This window comes from Brassica oleracea, chromosome C6, assembly GCF_000695525.1.
Source record: "Brassica oleracea var. oleracea cultivar TO1000 chromosome C6, BOL, whole genome shotgun sequence".
Taxonomy (NCBI): Eukaryota; Viridiplantae; Streptophyta; class Magnoliopsida; order Brassicales; family Brassicaceae; genus Brassica; species Brassica oleracea.
The window spans coordinates 9,649,515-9,661,445 of NC_027753.1; the positions used below are offsets into that span (position 1 = coordinate 9,649,515).

At 37.2% G+C, this 11,931-nt stretch overlaps 2 protein-coding genes across 2 annotated transcripts; both read left to right on the forward strand.

The window, feature by feature from the left end:
• Nucleotides 1–2,421: 2,421 nt before the first annotated feature.
• LOC106297434 (ATP-dependent DNA helicase pif1-like) lies at nt 2,422–4,014 on the forward strand. Its single transcript, XM_013733671.1, has 3 exons — nt 2,422–2,905; nt 2,981–3,036; nt 3,118–4,014. The coding sequence occupies exons 1-3, from the start codon at nt 2,422–2,424 to the stop codon at nt 4,012–4,014; spliced, it is 1,437 nt and encodes a 478-aa protein (XP_013589125.1).
• Nucleotides 4,015–9,938: 5,924 nt separating this feature from the next.
• LOC106298964 lies at nt 9,939–11,027 on the forward strand. The gene is made up of 2 exons (XM_013735092.1): nt 9,939–10,465; nt 10,535–11,027. Exons 1-2 carry the CDS (start codon nt 10,309–10,311, stop codon nt 10,774–10,776), a joined length of 399 nt encoding a protein of 132 aa, XP_013590546.1. The 5' UTR covers nt 9,939–10,308; the 3' UTR covers nt 10,777–11,027.
• Nucleotides 11,028–11,931: the final 904 nt, after the last annotated feature.

Below are 11,931 nucleotides of genomic sequence, written 5' to 3' on the forward strand. Positions count from 1 at the left end.
TCGTTTTGGCTTTGTCTTTTATCTAAACCTAGATCTACGGAGACGAAGTCGCGAGTCTCTTCTCCTCATCCCTATTTCACTTCGCCTTCACCCCTTGAAACCGTAGCGTCTGAGTTTTGATCATCATATTCTTCACAATCAATTTCGCAATCAATTTCTTCTTAATGGTTTCGTTTCATCTCCCTCCTTTCCTCCTTCTTTATATATTGTTTTTTCTCCCGTGTACAAATCTAAACCCTAGAGCTGCTCGAAACTCGATCGATGGCGATGAAACCAAATGGGAAGTCGATTGTCTCCTCCGATTATGACGAAAAATTTGTGTTCTTCAGAGATCTCTCGCTGGATCATCACGAAGCTCAGTTGCGATTTTGGCTCATCCATTTCTGGGAGGCTTGGAACCATAGAATTGGCTTGCTTATACCGAGACAAGGCCGTCCCCCCGAATATCTCCAGCTTCATATATTTGATACGGGAAACGAAGTCAGAACCCGTTTAAATGCGATGGGTCAAACCTCAACAGAAGGTAACCTTGACGAGACAACCTTAGTGCGCCTCATCGAGATGATTGACGAAAATAACTATTTAGCTAAGATTTTTCGACGGGTGCGCGACTACTACGAAGGCAGCGGGCAAGAGTTTAATATTAGGTTGCTCTCAGATAAAGGGAAAGGGAAAAAATACGATCTTCCGAGTACGAGTGAAGTCGCAGGCCTTATCGTAGGGGATATGTCATCAACAGTAATGTACTCGATGATGTTAGCAAGGGTGACACTGATGCTAAAATTATTGGTCAAAGGTTCATACTGCCGCCAAGTTTCACCGGCGGGCCCCGATACTTAGTTGAGAAATACCATGATGCGATGGCTATTTGCAGAGAATATGGAAATCCGGATTTGTTTATCACAATGACGGCCAATCCTAACTGGAGAGAGATTAAAGAACATCTTGATAGATATGGTGGAGACTCCCCCAATTATAGACCAGACATTGAATGTCGGGTATTTAAGATGAAGCTAGATAAGCTACTCAAGGATTTCAAAAAAGGAACTTTCTTCAAGCCATACACAGCAGCTCTCCACAAAATATAGTTTCAAAAAAGAGGCCTCCCTCATGCGCATATATATATTATTGTGGTTTGGAAACTCTTCCAGAATACCAAGTTCAGAGGAAGTAGATAAGATTATTTCAGCAGAGCTCCCAAACAAAGAAGAAGACCCAGAAGCTTACAATTTAGTGACAAAACACATGATCCATGGTCCATGTGGTGTCATTAATCCGAAGTCACTGTGTATGGAAAATAATGTGAGCACAAAAAAGTATCCACGGCCGTATAATGGGAGTACTTCAATTGACAAATCAGGGTATGTATTATATCGTCGCCGCCGAAATGAAACTGAGCATGTGGTAAAAAATGGGGCAATCCTAAACAACACGTTCGTTGTACCTCATAACATTAAGCTCCCAAAGAAGTACGAAGCTCATATTAATGTGGAATGGTGTAATCATACAAGTGCAGTGAAGTACTTATTCAAGTACATAACCAAGGGTGTTGACAGAGCATCTGCAGTTATAGAAAAAGGAAATCCGGCAACTACCTCTGACACAGTGGCATCTGGGGAACCAAAAGAAAGAGTGATGAAGCAACGGAATGAGATCCAAGACTACATCGATGCTCAGTATTTATCAGCTTACGAGTCTATGTGGCGGAATTTTGCATTCCACATACACAAAAGAAAGCCATCAGTTGAGAAGCTTATCATTCACCTAGAAGGCGAACATAACATCACAATTAAAGCAACTGATAACCTCGGCCGTGTAATCCGCAAGCCAGGTATTGAGAAGACAATGTTTACTGAATGGATGGTCTTATGCAGAAGGTCAGAGTTTGCACGGACATTAACTTATGTGCAAATACCAGAATATTTCGTATGGAACAACAGTAGGTCTGAACGTAAGAAAGGAAAAACCATTGGACGAATCGTCGCTGTCCATCCATCAGCAGGAGATCGATATTATTTGAGGATCCTCATTAATAAGATCAAGGGTCCTAGGAGTTATGACGAGCTGAAAACGTTTAACGATGTGAAATACCCTGACTTCAAATCAGTTTGCCACGTCCGAGGCTATTTGAACAATGATGTTGAATGGCTCGAGAGTATGTCGGAGGGTGCTAGAACAGCCACCCCATACCAACTCCGAGATATGTTTGTCACATTCCTAACCAACTGCTTCGTTGCAAGCCCTAAAGACCTATGGGAACACTCATGGAAATAAATGAGCGAGAACATACTTCACAAGAGACAAAGGATCTTGGGTCACACAAATCTGGAACTGGATGATGAGACCCTTGAGCAATACACGTTAATCGAAGCGGAAAAGTTGATGTGAATGCATGACCGCTCATTAAATGATATTAAAGATATGCCAAAGATCAAACCTGTTTTGCTAAAAGAATCGGGGAACAGTTTGTGGAACCAAGAAATAAATTACGATGTTGTTGAGGAAACACTAAGACATGACTGGCAGTACAACTTACTTAATGCCGAGCAGCGTGCGATTTACGAATCAGTCTTAGACTCTGTTGATAAAAAGGATGGGAAACTATTCTTTGTATATGGTGTAGGTGGCATAGGAAAAACATTCCTATACCAAACCATTATATCCAGACTTTGCTCGAGAAAAAAAATCGTTCTCCCGGTTGCTTCTTCAGGAATAGCCGCATTGCTACTACCAAACGGGAGAACAAATCATTCTCGCTTTGATATTCTTTTGAAGCTCGACGAAAATAAGCTCTGCAACATCAAACCAAATACAATGCTGGCTGAACTAATCGAGAAAACGGACCTCATAATTTGGGATGAGGCACCTATGACACACAAGCATGCTTTCGAAGCACTAGACAAAAGTTTGAAAGACATAATGTATATAAAAAATCCACCCGCAAAAGATCAAACTTTTGGCGGTAAAACTGTTTTGTTAGGTGGTGATTTTAGACAGATCCTACCAGTAATTCCACAAGGTAGTAGAGCTGATACTGTCTTAGCTTCGATAAGTCATTCATATCTATGGAATAGCTGCCACAAGTTCTCTTTAAAAACAAATATGTGAGTCAATCAGGACGAGAAAAAGTTCTCTGAGTGGTTTCTCAAGGTCGGGGAAGGTCGTCCAGAATCCGGACAAGAAGATGAGGATGATGGCTACCATGACCAAATGATAACCGTCGAAAACTCATTGGTACAAGAGACTAAGGATGAGTCATTAAAACAAGTTATCGATGTTGCCTATGGTGATGTCAACCAAATAGAGGCCTCCCAAAGCTCCTACACTGATAAAGCTATACTTACACCGCGAAATGATACAGTCAATGAAATTAATGCATATACAATCTCCAAAACCGGCGGGGAGTCAAAAGACTACTACAGTTACGATAGCTTTGAGGTTTCAGAAACTCAATCTAACCAAAATGATACATTATACGCCATTGAGTATCTCAACTCCATGGAGTTTCCAGGCTTGCCATCCCATAAACTCACTCTCAAAGTTGGGGCCCCGATTATGCTTCTGCGAAACATAAATCAAACAAAAGGATTATGTAATGGTACCTGTACGATCCTGACCCACATAGGCGAAAGAGTGCTTAAGGCAGATATAATTACTGGTTCACACATTGGAAAAGAAGTTTTGATCCCAAGAATTGTCCTCTTACATGGGGATACAAAGCTACCGTTCACTTTACGTCGACGACAATTCCCTATCAGATTGTGTTATGCAATGACAATCAACAAAAGCCAGGGGCAAAGCTTAAAAGATGTTATCCTATATCTACCTAGACCGGTCTTCGCACATGGTCAGCTCTACGTGGCCCTCTCACGTGTAACAAGCAAAAAAGGACTAAAAATCATCAAAGGCGAAGACTCATACAAACAAAAAGTGAAGAACATAGTCTACAAAGAAATCTTCAACCGCCTTCTTCCCATGAGAGTAAGTGATATTGAAAACTCAGAATCTCATTGAAGGTTCTTACAGTGGTTATATATCTAATAATTCACATTTACCTGCTACGCAGTATTCGAGCTACCCCCAGAAATGATTCAGAATTAAAACTCCTTCCCTGGTGATGGATACCTCGCTACTTCCAAGTACGTCTCCCTACTCTATTAACTAATTAAATTGATTCCTATTACTAAGCTATGTTTATTGATTTTTTTCAAAATAATTTCCAGGCTCTCAACTCAAGAAAATCTCATCACATCTACCACCCTCTTCGTCAAAAATTCCACCACCTTATTTATGATTTCTGCTTCTTTGTTTTACGACCTCAGCATCTGCTCTTAATAATGATACTGACTATTCTGCTTCTAAACATAATTCATAACAAACTTAAATTTTCAAGAGATTCAGGTTATTATTTATGTATGATATAGTGGGTTGCATTTTTGGTTTATATTTGCAAGAGTTGAGGTTCTACAGAGAATACATATAACTGATCGACTGTACTTTGGACAACCAAAAAAGTTTGACAAATCAAACAAATAAAAGCTAAAACATCATCACTTATGCGTTTGGGATTAAAATAATATAAAATAACTCCAAATTATCGAAGATTATCCCCTAAAATAAATAAGTTTAAAAGCATTTTCTGTGCCTAAAAAATCTCAACCCACTTATAAAAATATACAAAAAATAAAAGATGGGCAATACAAAATAATTCTCATTCTCATGTGTGCAGAACACACAGCCGAAGATCATAAAAACCAAAGCGCCAACCTCGAACCACAACCAATAATCGTTACGATCATTAGGATGTGGCCTATCACAAACCACAAAAACAAAAACGCTTTCCTACGAACAACTTTCATTTGTCTTGACTAGGCATGGGCGTTCGGGTACCCGTTCGGGTTCGGTTCGGGTATATCGGATATCGGTTCTTTTTTGTAACACCTCCTAGGTCCCATTTTAAGAAATTCTTTAATTCGGATCGGGATCGGATATAACACCTCGGTTTCGGTTTGGGTTTGGATTATACTGAAGTAACCATATATCAATTGGGTTCGGGTTTTTCTGTATCGGTTTCGGATTTAACTGAAGTAAAATTCAAAAGAAAACAAACTAAACAAAAAAATTCTTGTAACTTAAGCTTAGTAGTTAGTACAAATATGAAGTAAATTGATCACGTTTGGACAAATATGAAGTAAGCAAATGCTTGTCTTCTAAATGATTGAGTCTTCTAGACGTTTGCCACTCAAATTTAGAATATGACCAAGTTCTAACTCACGTTTTATTAACAACACAAAGTAAACTGATCAAGTTAAGAACTAAAAAACATGCCACTCAAATTTAGTAAAAATGTTTGCAACAACACACCAATACTGATAATCAATACTTCCGGTAGTAGCAACACAAATTTTTAAAATGAAAACTGCAACAAAGTCTCAAACCGAAAAAGAAACAGAGGAAAACAGATAACAAAAGACAGCAACATAGAGTCATAGACTGCAACCAGCTTGTGGTGAAAGAACTTGGTCATATTCGGGAAGAGCTTACTCCTGATAAGCCATCAATTCCTCTGATCCAAAGACAAAGATAGGCAGATCAATATACAAACCAAATTTAAGCAAATATACTACAAGTTAGAATGTTAAATCACATACCTCTTTCAATTTTTTCTTGCTCTTCAATGTCCTCAAGGATTTCTTCATTTGTAAGCACCCTTGACTCACAATGAATGTCTTGTTTCAACCATTGTTCGGTACACATCAACCTTTAGCATGGACTTTAGCATGGACTTGTACCTTCTGTCAATCCTCCTATAACCTATACCATCATCAACTAAATCAGGTGTTATCATGGAGAGTTCTCGAGAACACTGAGATGATTGAGTGTTGCCGGTAGTTGCTTGATCAGTCTGCCCACTTGATGATCTCCTATGTCTTTCACTATACTCCTTAAACAAACTCCGCAAGACACTCATCACAGACTCGTACATCTCTTTCCCTTCCAAGCTGTCCTCGCCATAAAGCTCATCAAAACACATTGTCGCAAGCACCATCTTCTTTGTTGGATCAAAAACTGTTGCCACAATTAACATCTTGTTGATGTTCTTTAATCCATCCCAATACTTGTCAAACTTCTTGAACATCTCCACTGCCTTATCCTTCAGTTCATGATCCATGCTTTCGCTCAGCGCCATCAGGTTAGTTGCTATGGTCACAATCTCTTCATAACACCGGTAAGCGTTGAGAGATGTAGACGCAGAGACAACTAAGGTGGAGTTGTAGAAGATCACTAGAAACCTGCATAATCTTTCTATCGATCTCCAGTCATTGTACCGTGGAGGTCCTTCTCTCTTTTTTTCCTTTGTCGGTCACCTCCAAAAAATGATCGTTGTAGAGCTTATCTTCTGCCTCCATCTTATCAAACGCAACTCTGAACTTCAATGCCGTATTCAACATCAGATAAGTGGAGTTCCACCTAGTAGTAACATCTAAAGGCAAGCTTCCTCTGGTCAGTCTACCCGAATCAACTTTCTGCTCAAACGATGTTAACCTATTCCCTGAAGCTCTAACATAGACTATAGCATTCCGAACCGCAGTCACATTCTCATCTGCATCAGCCATCCCATCCTTCACAATCAAGTTAATGATGTGTGCACTACATCTCAAATGCATGAACTCTCCATCTAGAACTAAAGCATCTGGAGACTGTGAAGAGAACTCAGCCTGAAACCTCCTCAAAGCAGATGAATTTGCAGTAGCATTTTCAACCGTTGCGCAGAACAATTTATTGATTCCCCAATCAGCTAAGACCTCTAAAAGAACTCTAGAGATTGTCTGACCTTTGTGATCGATTACATGTTTGAATCCGATGATGAGCTTCTTCAGGCGCCAAGAAGAATCAATGTAATGTGCAGTCACCACCATGTAACTTGCACCTGTGAATAATAACAAACACATTAAGATCAATTCAAAATTCTAAAATAATAGACACATTGATCAGTTCAAAGTTTTAAAATAACAGACACATTTAAATCAATTCAAAATTTTAAAATAACAAACACACTAAGATCAATTCAAAATTGTAAAATAACAGACACATTAAGACCAATTCGAAATTCTAAATTAACAGACACATTAAGATTGAAACTTACGGGTTACTTGAGCCACCCATATATCAGTAGTGATGGATACTCTTTGCTTGTTTGCTTTAAACCATTTCTTCATAGCAGCCTTCCTCTGCAAATACATCTTCACAATGTCTCTGGTTGATGTTCTCCTTGACACAGGCTTCCATAATTTCATCTACACAAATGACATATAATGTTAGATACTAGTTAACTTAACTATGTATAAATTATATATTTTTATAACAGTAGACTCTCATACCTTGGTACAAAAGTGTTTCCAAGCCACACCTTCTATCCAAGCTAATGGTAACTCCCCTATCACCATCATCTCATTGGTTGCTTCTCTGAAAGTCTCTTCACTGACCTTCGCATCTGCCAGATTGCCTTCTTCATCAATGACTTGTTGAGTAGAGCTTTGGCCATCTGAATGCGCAAAGTATTGTTTACATACGGTGAGATGCTTCAACAAGTTTGATGTCCCTGACTTTGATTTGCAACAGAACTTCTTTTTGCAGTAATGGCAAAGGCATTTGTCACGATTTTCCTTTGTCCTTGTGTAATGGCTCCAGATTTTAGACCTCGGAGGAAGAATCCTCGCAACTTTACTTCCATCTTTCGTTGCTCCACTGGCTCCAGGGGATTCTTTACGTTTGCCACCACTATCAGGAGTACGGAATTCTTCTTCTTCATTGTCAAGGTGAACTCGGATAGGAGTTGATGATGAATCCATCTGAGACAAGTTAAACAAAAATCAGTTATCAATTCAACTAAGCTAAAATTGTAATCCTAAAACACCTATAATATAGTTTCTTAACAAAGATCGAATCCTAAAACGTTTATCCACTTAGAAGACTCGATATGATCACAGAAGATTGAATCGAATCAAGTCACACACACGCATCAATTAAAACCATAAACAAGTATCAAAATCAAGTAGTTACCTCGGATCGAGTTCTCGAAATCAAAGATGGTGGAGAAGATAGAGAGAATTGCCAGTTTGTGCTTCTGAACATTGCAAGCACCTTCGATTTTAATAGGGAAATTTGATTAGGTTTTCGAAAATATGAAGAAGAGGAATCGCCCCGAGCGTTATGATGAAAGCAAAAGCAATGTTGGAAATAACAAAGGGTGGTTTGTAAAGCGTCGTTTGTATCTTGGTAATTGTCGAAATCGTATAATACATATACATGTATATACTTATCTACATAATACATATACTTCGGTTATTTCGGAGTCAATTCGGGTTTCGGATTAAACCGAACCGTACCCGATAACCAAAGTATCAGCATATCAGAACCGATCGGGTATTTTGATGGATCCATAACCGGTCGGGTTCGGGTTTTTCGGTTCGGGTTCGGGTTCGGTTCCGGATTATGGATAATATGCCCAGGCCTAGTCTTGACATCCAGGTTTGTGTAAAAAATACCATGTTTTTTTACTCCAACTACTTTTGAAATGATTGCTTTTAACCATTAAACAAGAACAAAAAATGGAAGGGAGGGTGCCTTTTTCTCCGTTTGACAAAATATACCAACGGTTCAAGGAAGGGAAAATTTATCACATTAGATATTTTAATCTTCTTTCCAATAACCAACGGTACAAGCTTACCGTTCATCCATACATAATCAATATCAATGAGACAACAATTATTACACAAATTCGAGAAAATATTCCACCAATTCCTTCATACATATTCCCTCCCCAACACTACACCGTTGATCAGCTTAGCAAGTGCCACCAATTTCCTCCCAGGTAAAAAAAAAAAACCTATCTCACATACCAATAAATTCTCTATTTTTGTAACTTAAAAAAATTGGTTCCAAAGATGTTGTTGGCCGAATATGCCTCATCCAAGGAAGTGATATATATAACCACAACACAAATACAAAGATCATCATTGGATTGCGTTTAGACATGTACTAACATTTAATTAGATAAGATTTGTTTTTACCAGAAAATATATAATACAATAAATTTTTACAGATCCAAAGTGGTACGTTTAACTACGAGGCAACTAATTTCAGGGGGTTAAACCGTATACTACCCGGAAAAACCAAATCGTAATCATCACAAGTATCATTCCACGGTTACATGAAGGTAACAAACAAAACATAAAGTTTATGTCAAACTAAATGCTTATAAATATTTCACTTTTACAGGGAAACTATCACACACAACTATACCAGGATCGCGCTTTTACTTTGACAATGACATTGATATCATACAACGCTTCCAAAAGAGGAACAAACTGCGATCCTAAGTCTGATGGCATAACAAGACAGCAAACGACACAGTCAACTGTTTTTAAATTTACATTAATGCTTCCTACGTCAATTAAAATAATCATTGTATCAGTAAGTACCAATACCCATCGATATTACTTTTTCTATTTTTTTATCATTCAATGATTATCTTACTCCTACCAATATTTTACATTTAACATAATTTAGACAACAAATGTCTTAATATAATATGGTATTCTATTTTAACATTTTCATGGAAAATAACCCGGCGTAGCCCGGGAACAGCCCTAGTACTCATTAAAAGATATCAAACTGATGATGACAAACAAAAATTATTAATTTGCTAAAGTAATCAACGTGAATAAAATTTTAATTTTATACAAAAATTCGTTGCACCTAAAAGATCCGATATTTATTATGTTATAGAAAAAAGATTTTAACAATTATGTGGACATAGTTTAATTAACCCCCTCCCAAAAAATGTAACAGTAAATAAGTTTAATCATTTTATAATATATTTTTACCTTATAAATGAATACATGAAGTGAATCTTGTTATAAACCTGTGACTACTAAACCAAACACCAATCTCTCACACTCTTTCAACTTTTCCAATAGCACACAAAGAAACTCCAAATTTATGATTTTTTGTCAGAACTTTTTCCCATTAATTTATTTCAGACCCAAGAAGGGATCTCTCACCGTTCAATATCAAGCAGTACTTTTTACGTGACGTTGTTGGTGCGACCAATCTCTCTGCAACACACACATGCTCTCGTTTTAAACTCATTCATTGATCAACAACCTCTCTACTCTACCTCTACTCAGAAGAAAGATAAAGTTAAAAAGTGCAAATTAAACTTCATCTCTTTCTATTGTCTTTTTCATCCGGATCTTGAGCACACATACATACATACATACATACATACATACATACATACATATGGCTTGTATGCTGAGCTGCTCTCACGGAGTCGTAATCGCTACCGCCATGGTTTTCTCAAGCACTGCTCTGTTTCTGGCGATTTCCCGCCAATTCTCTACCAACCAAACATCAGATCTCCATGATCAACAGATCCTCCGCTCATGTCTTTCTTCAGGTACCCTTTTGTCTTCTCCGATCATCCTCCGGGTAGAATTTTTTTTCTGAACTTGTTTTGTTGATGCAGAGGAAAAAAAGAAACAGAGGAAGAAGAGGAAGAAGGTGAAATTTGCAGAGGATGTGAAGGAGCCGAAAGGGAACGGTGAAGAGTATCGCAAGAGAGAGCATCTCCGGAGAATCGTACCGGAACCGGTGATTGAACCGGAGAAGACCGGTTCGGTTTGTAGAAACGACATGCCTGCTAACAGGATGGCTCTGTACAATGGGATTCTTAGAGACAGAGATCATAGACTTCAGTGCTCCTATTGACTTCTTTTTTTTTTACTTCTTAGTCAAGAAAAATGCTGAAAATATTATAAAAAATAGTTTTCTTTTAATTTCGGAAGAAACATGTCTGTATGGCAATTATTGTAGTAGCTCACTTTTTCCTATTAGCTTTTTCTGTGTATTGTATGTAATTTTCTTCTAAGAAACGGTGTAAATTATTATTTTTATTTTTATTTTTTTTGGTAACGGTGTAAATTATTGATATCTAAAATAGAGCTTTTTACTTTTTACCCCTCTTTTGGTTTATAAATAACTCCATGCTACATGGGGTCTATTTTACTGCCTTTAAAATTATTAATCATGTCATCGTTTTTAGTCAAAATAAATTAATTTTGGCCAAATATTCTATGAATCTGAATAACAGTGTCTCAAATTTCAGGGTTGTAAAAAGGAGTGGGAAGAGGTAAAACAATAATTCATATTATAATATTACCAAGACAAATATTTTAAAATATATTGAAAATATTTTATTTGATTTATTATTCGTGGATGGTTATATATGTCTGGATAGCAAATAGTAGATATGATTTAAATTATTTTCAAAGAGGTTTTCTCACCATCAATAAATCATGAGATATGAGTTAAAATTTTCATGATTTTATGATATCGAACTCATTTGGTAGTTGAAATTTGAAACCAAACGCATGAATTAGTTGATTTATGTAAATTATGACACAGTGAGTTTATATACCATATACCATTTGCGATATCATTTAGCCATTGCTTTCCATGCATATTGGAGCAAGTTGAAAATCCGTTAGTAGAACTTGCGAGTTTGTTTTAGAACACAGCATAATACATGATTAGTTTCTCTGCAAAATTTTAAATTTATTTGAATTTGATTATGTAATTAAAATAATTTACCATTGCTATAGATTGTGGCTTGACTTTTGGTGTTGCTGTGAAAATCTCTGTGTTTCTTCTTCTTTTTTAGGATTTGGAATCTTCATTGTTGAAACTTTGCAGTGAGACCAACAAAGACACAAACCAACAAAGACGTTCAAATAAAGTTTGCACTTGTTACAAATGCGTCAACGACAATTTAATAATAGAGATTTGACAACATAACGGAAAATGTGTGAAGAAAACAAATAGATGGGTATTTCTTGGTTGTGATGTAGAAGATATAAACAGTTA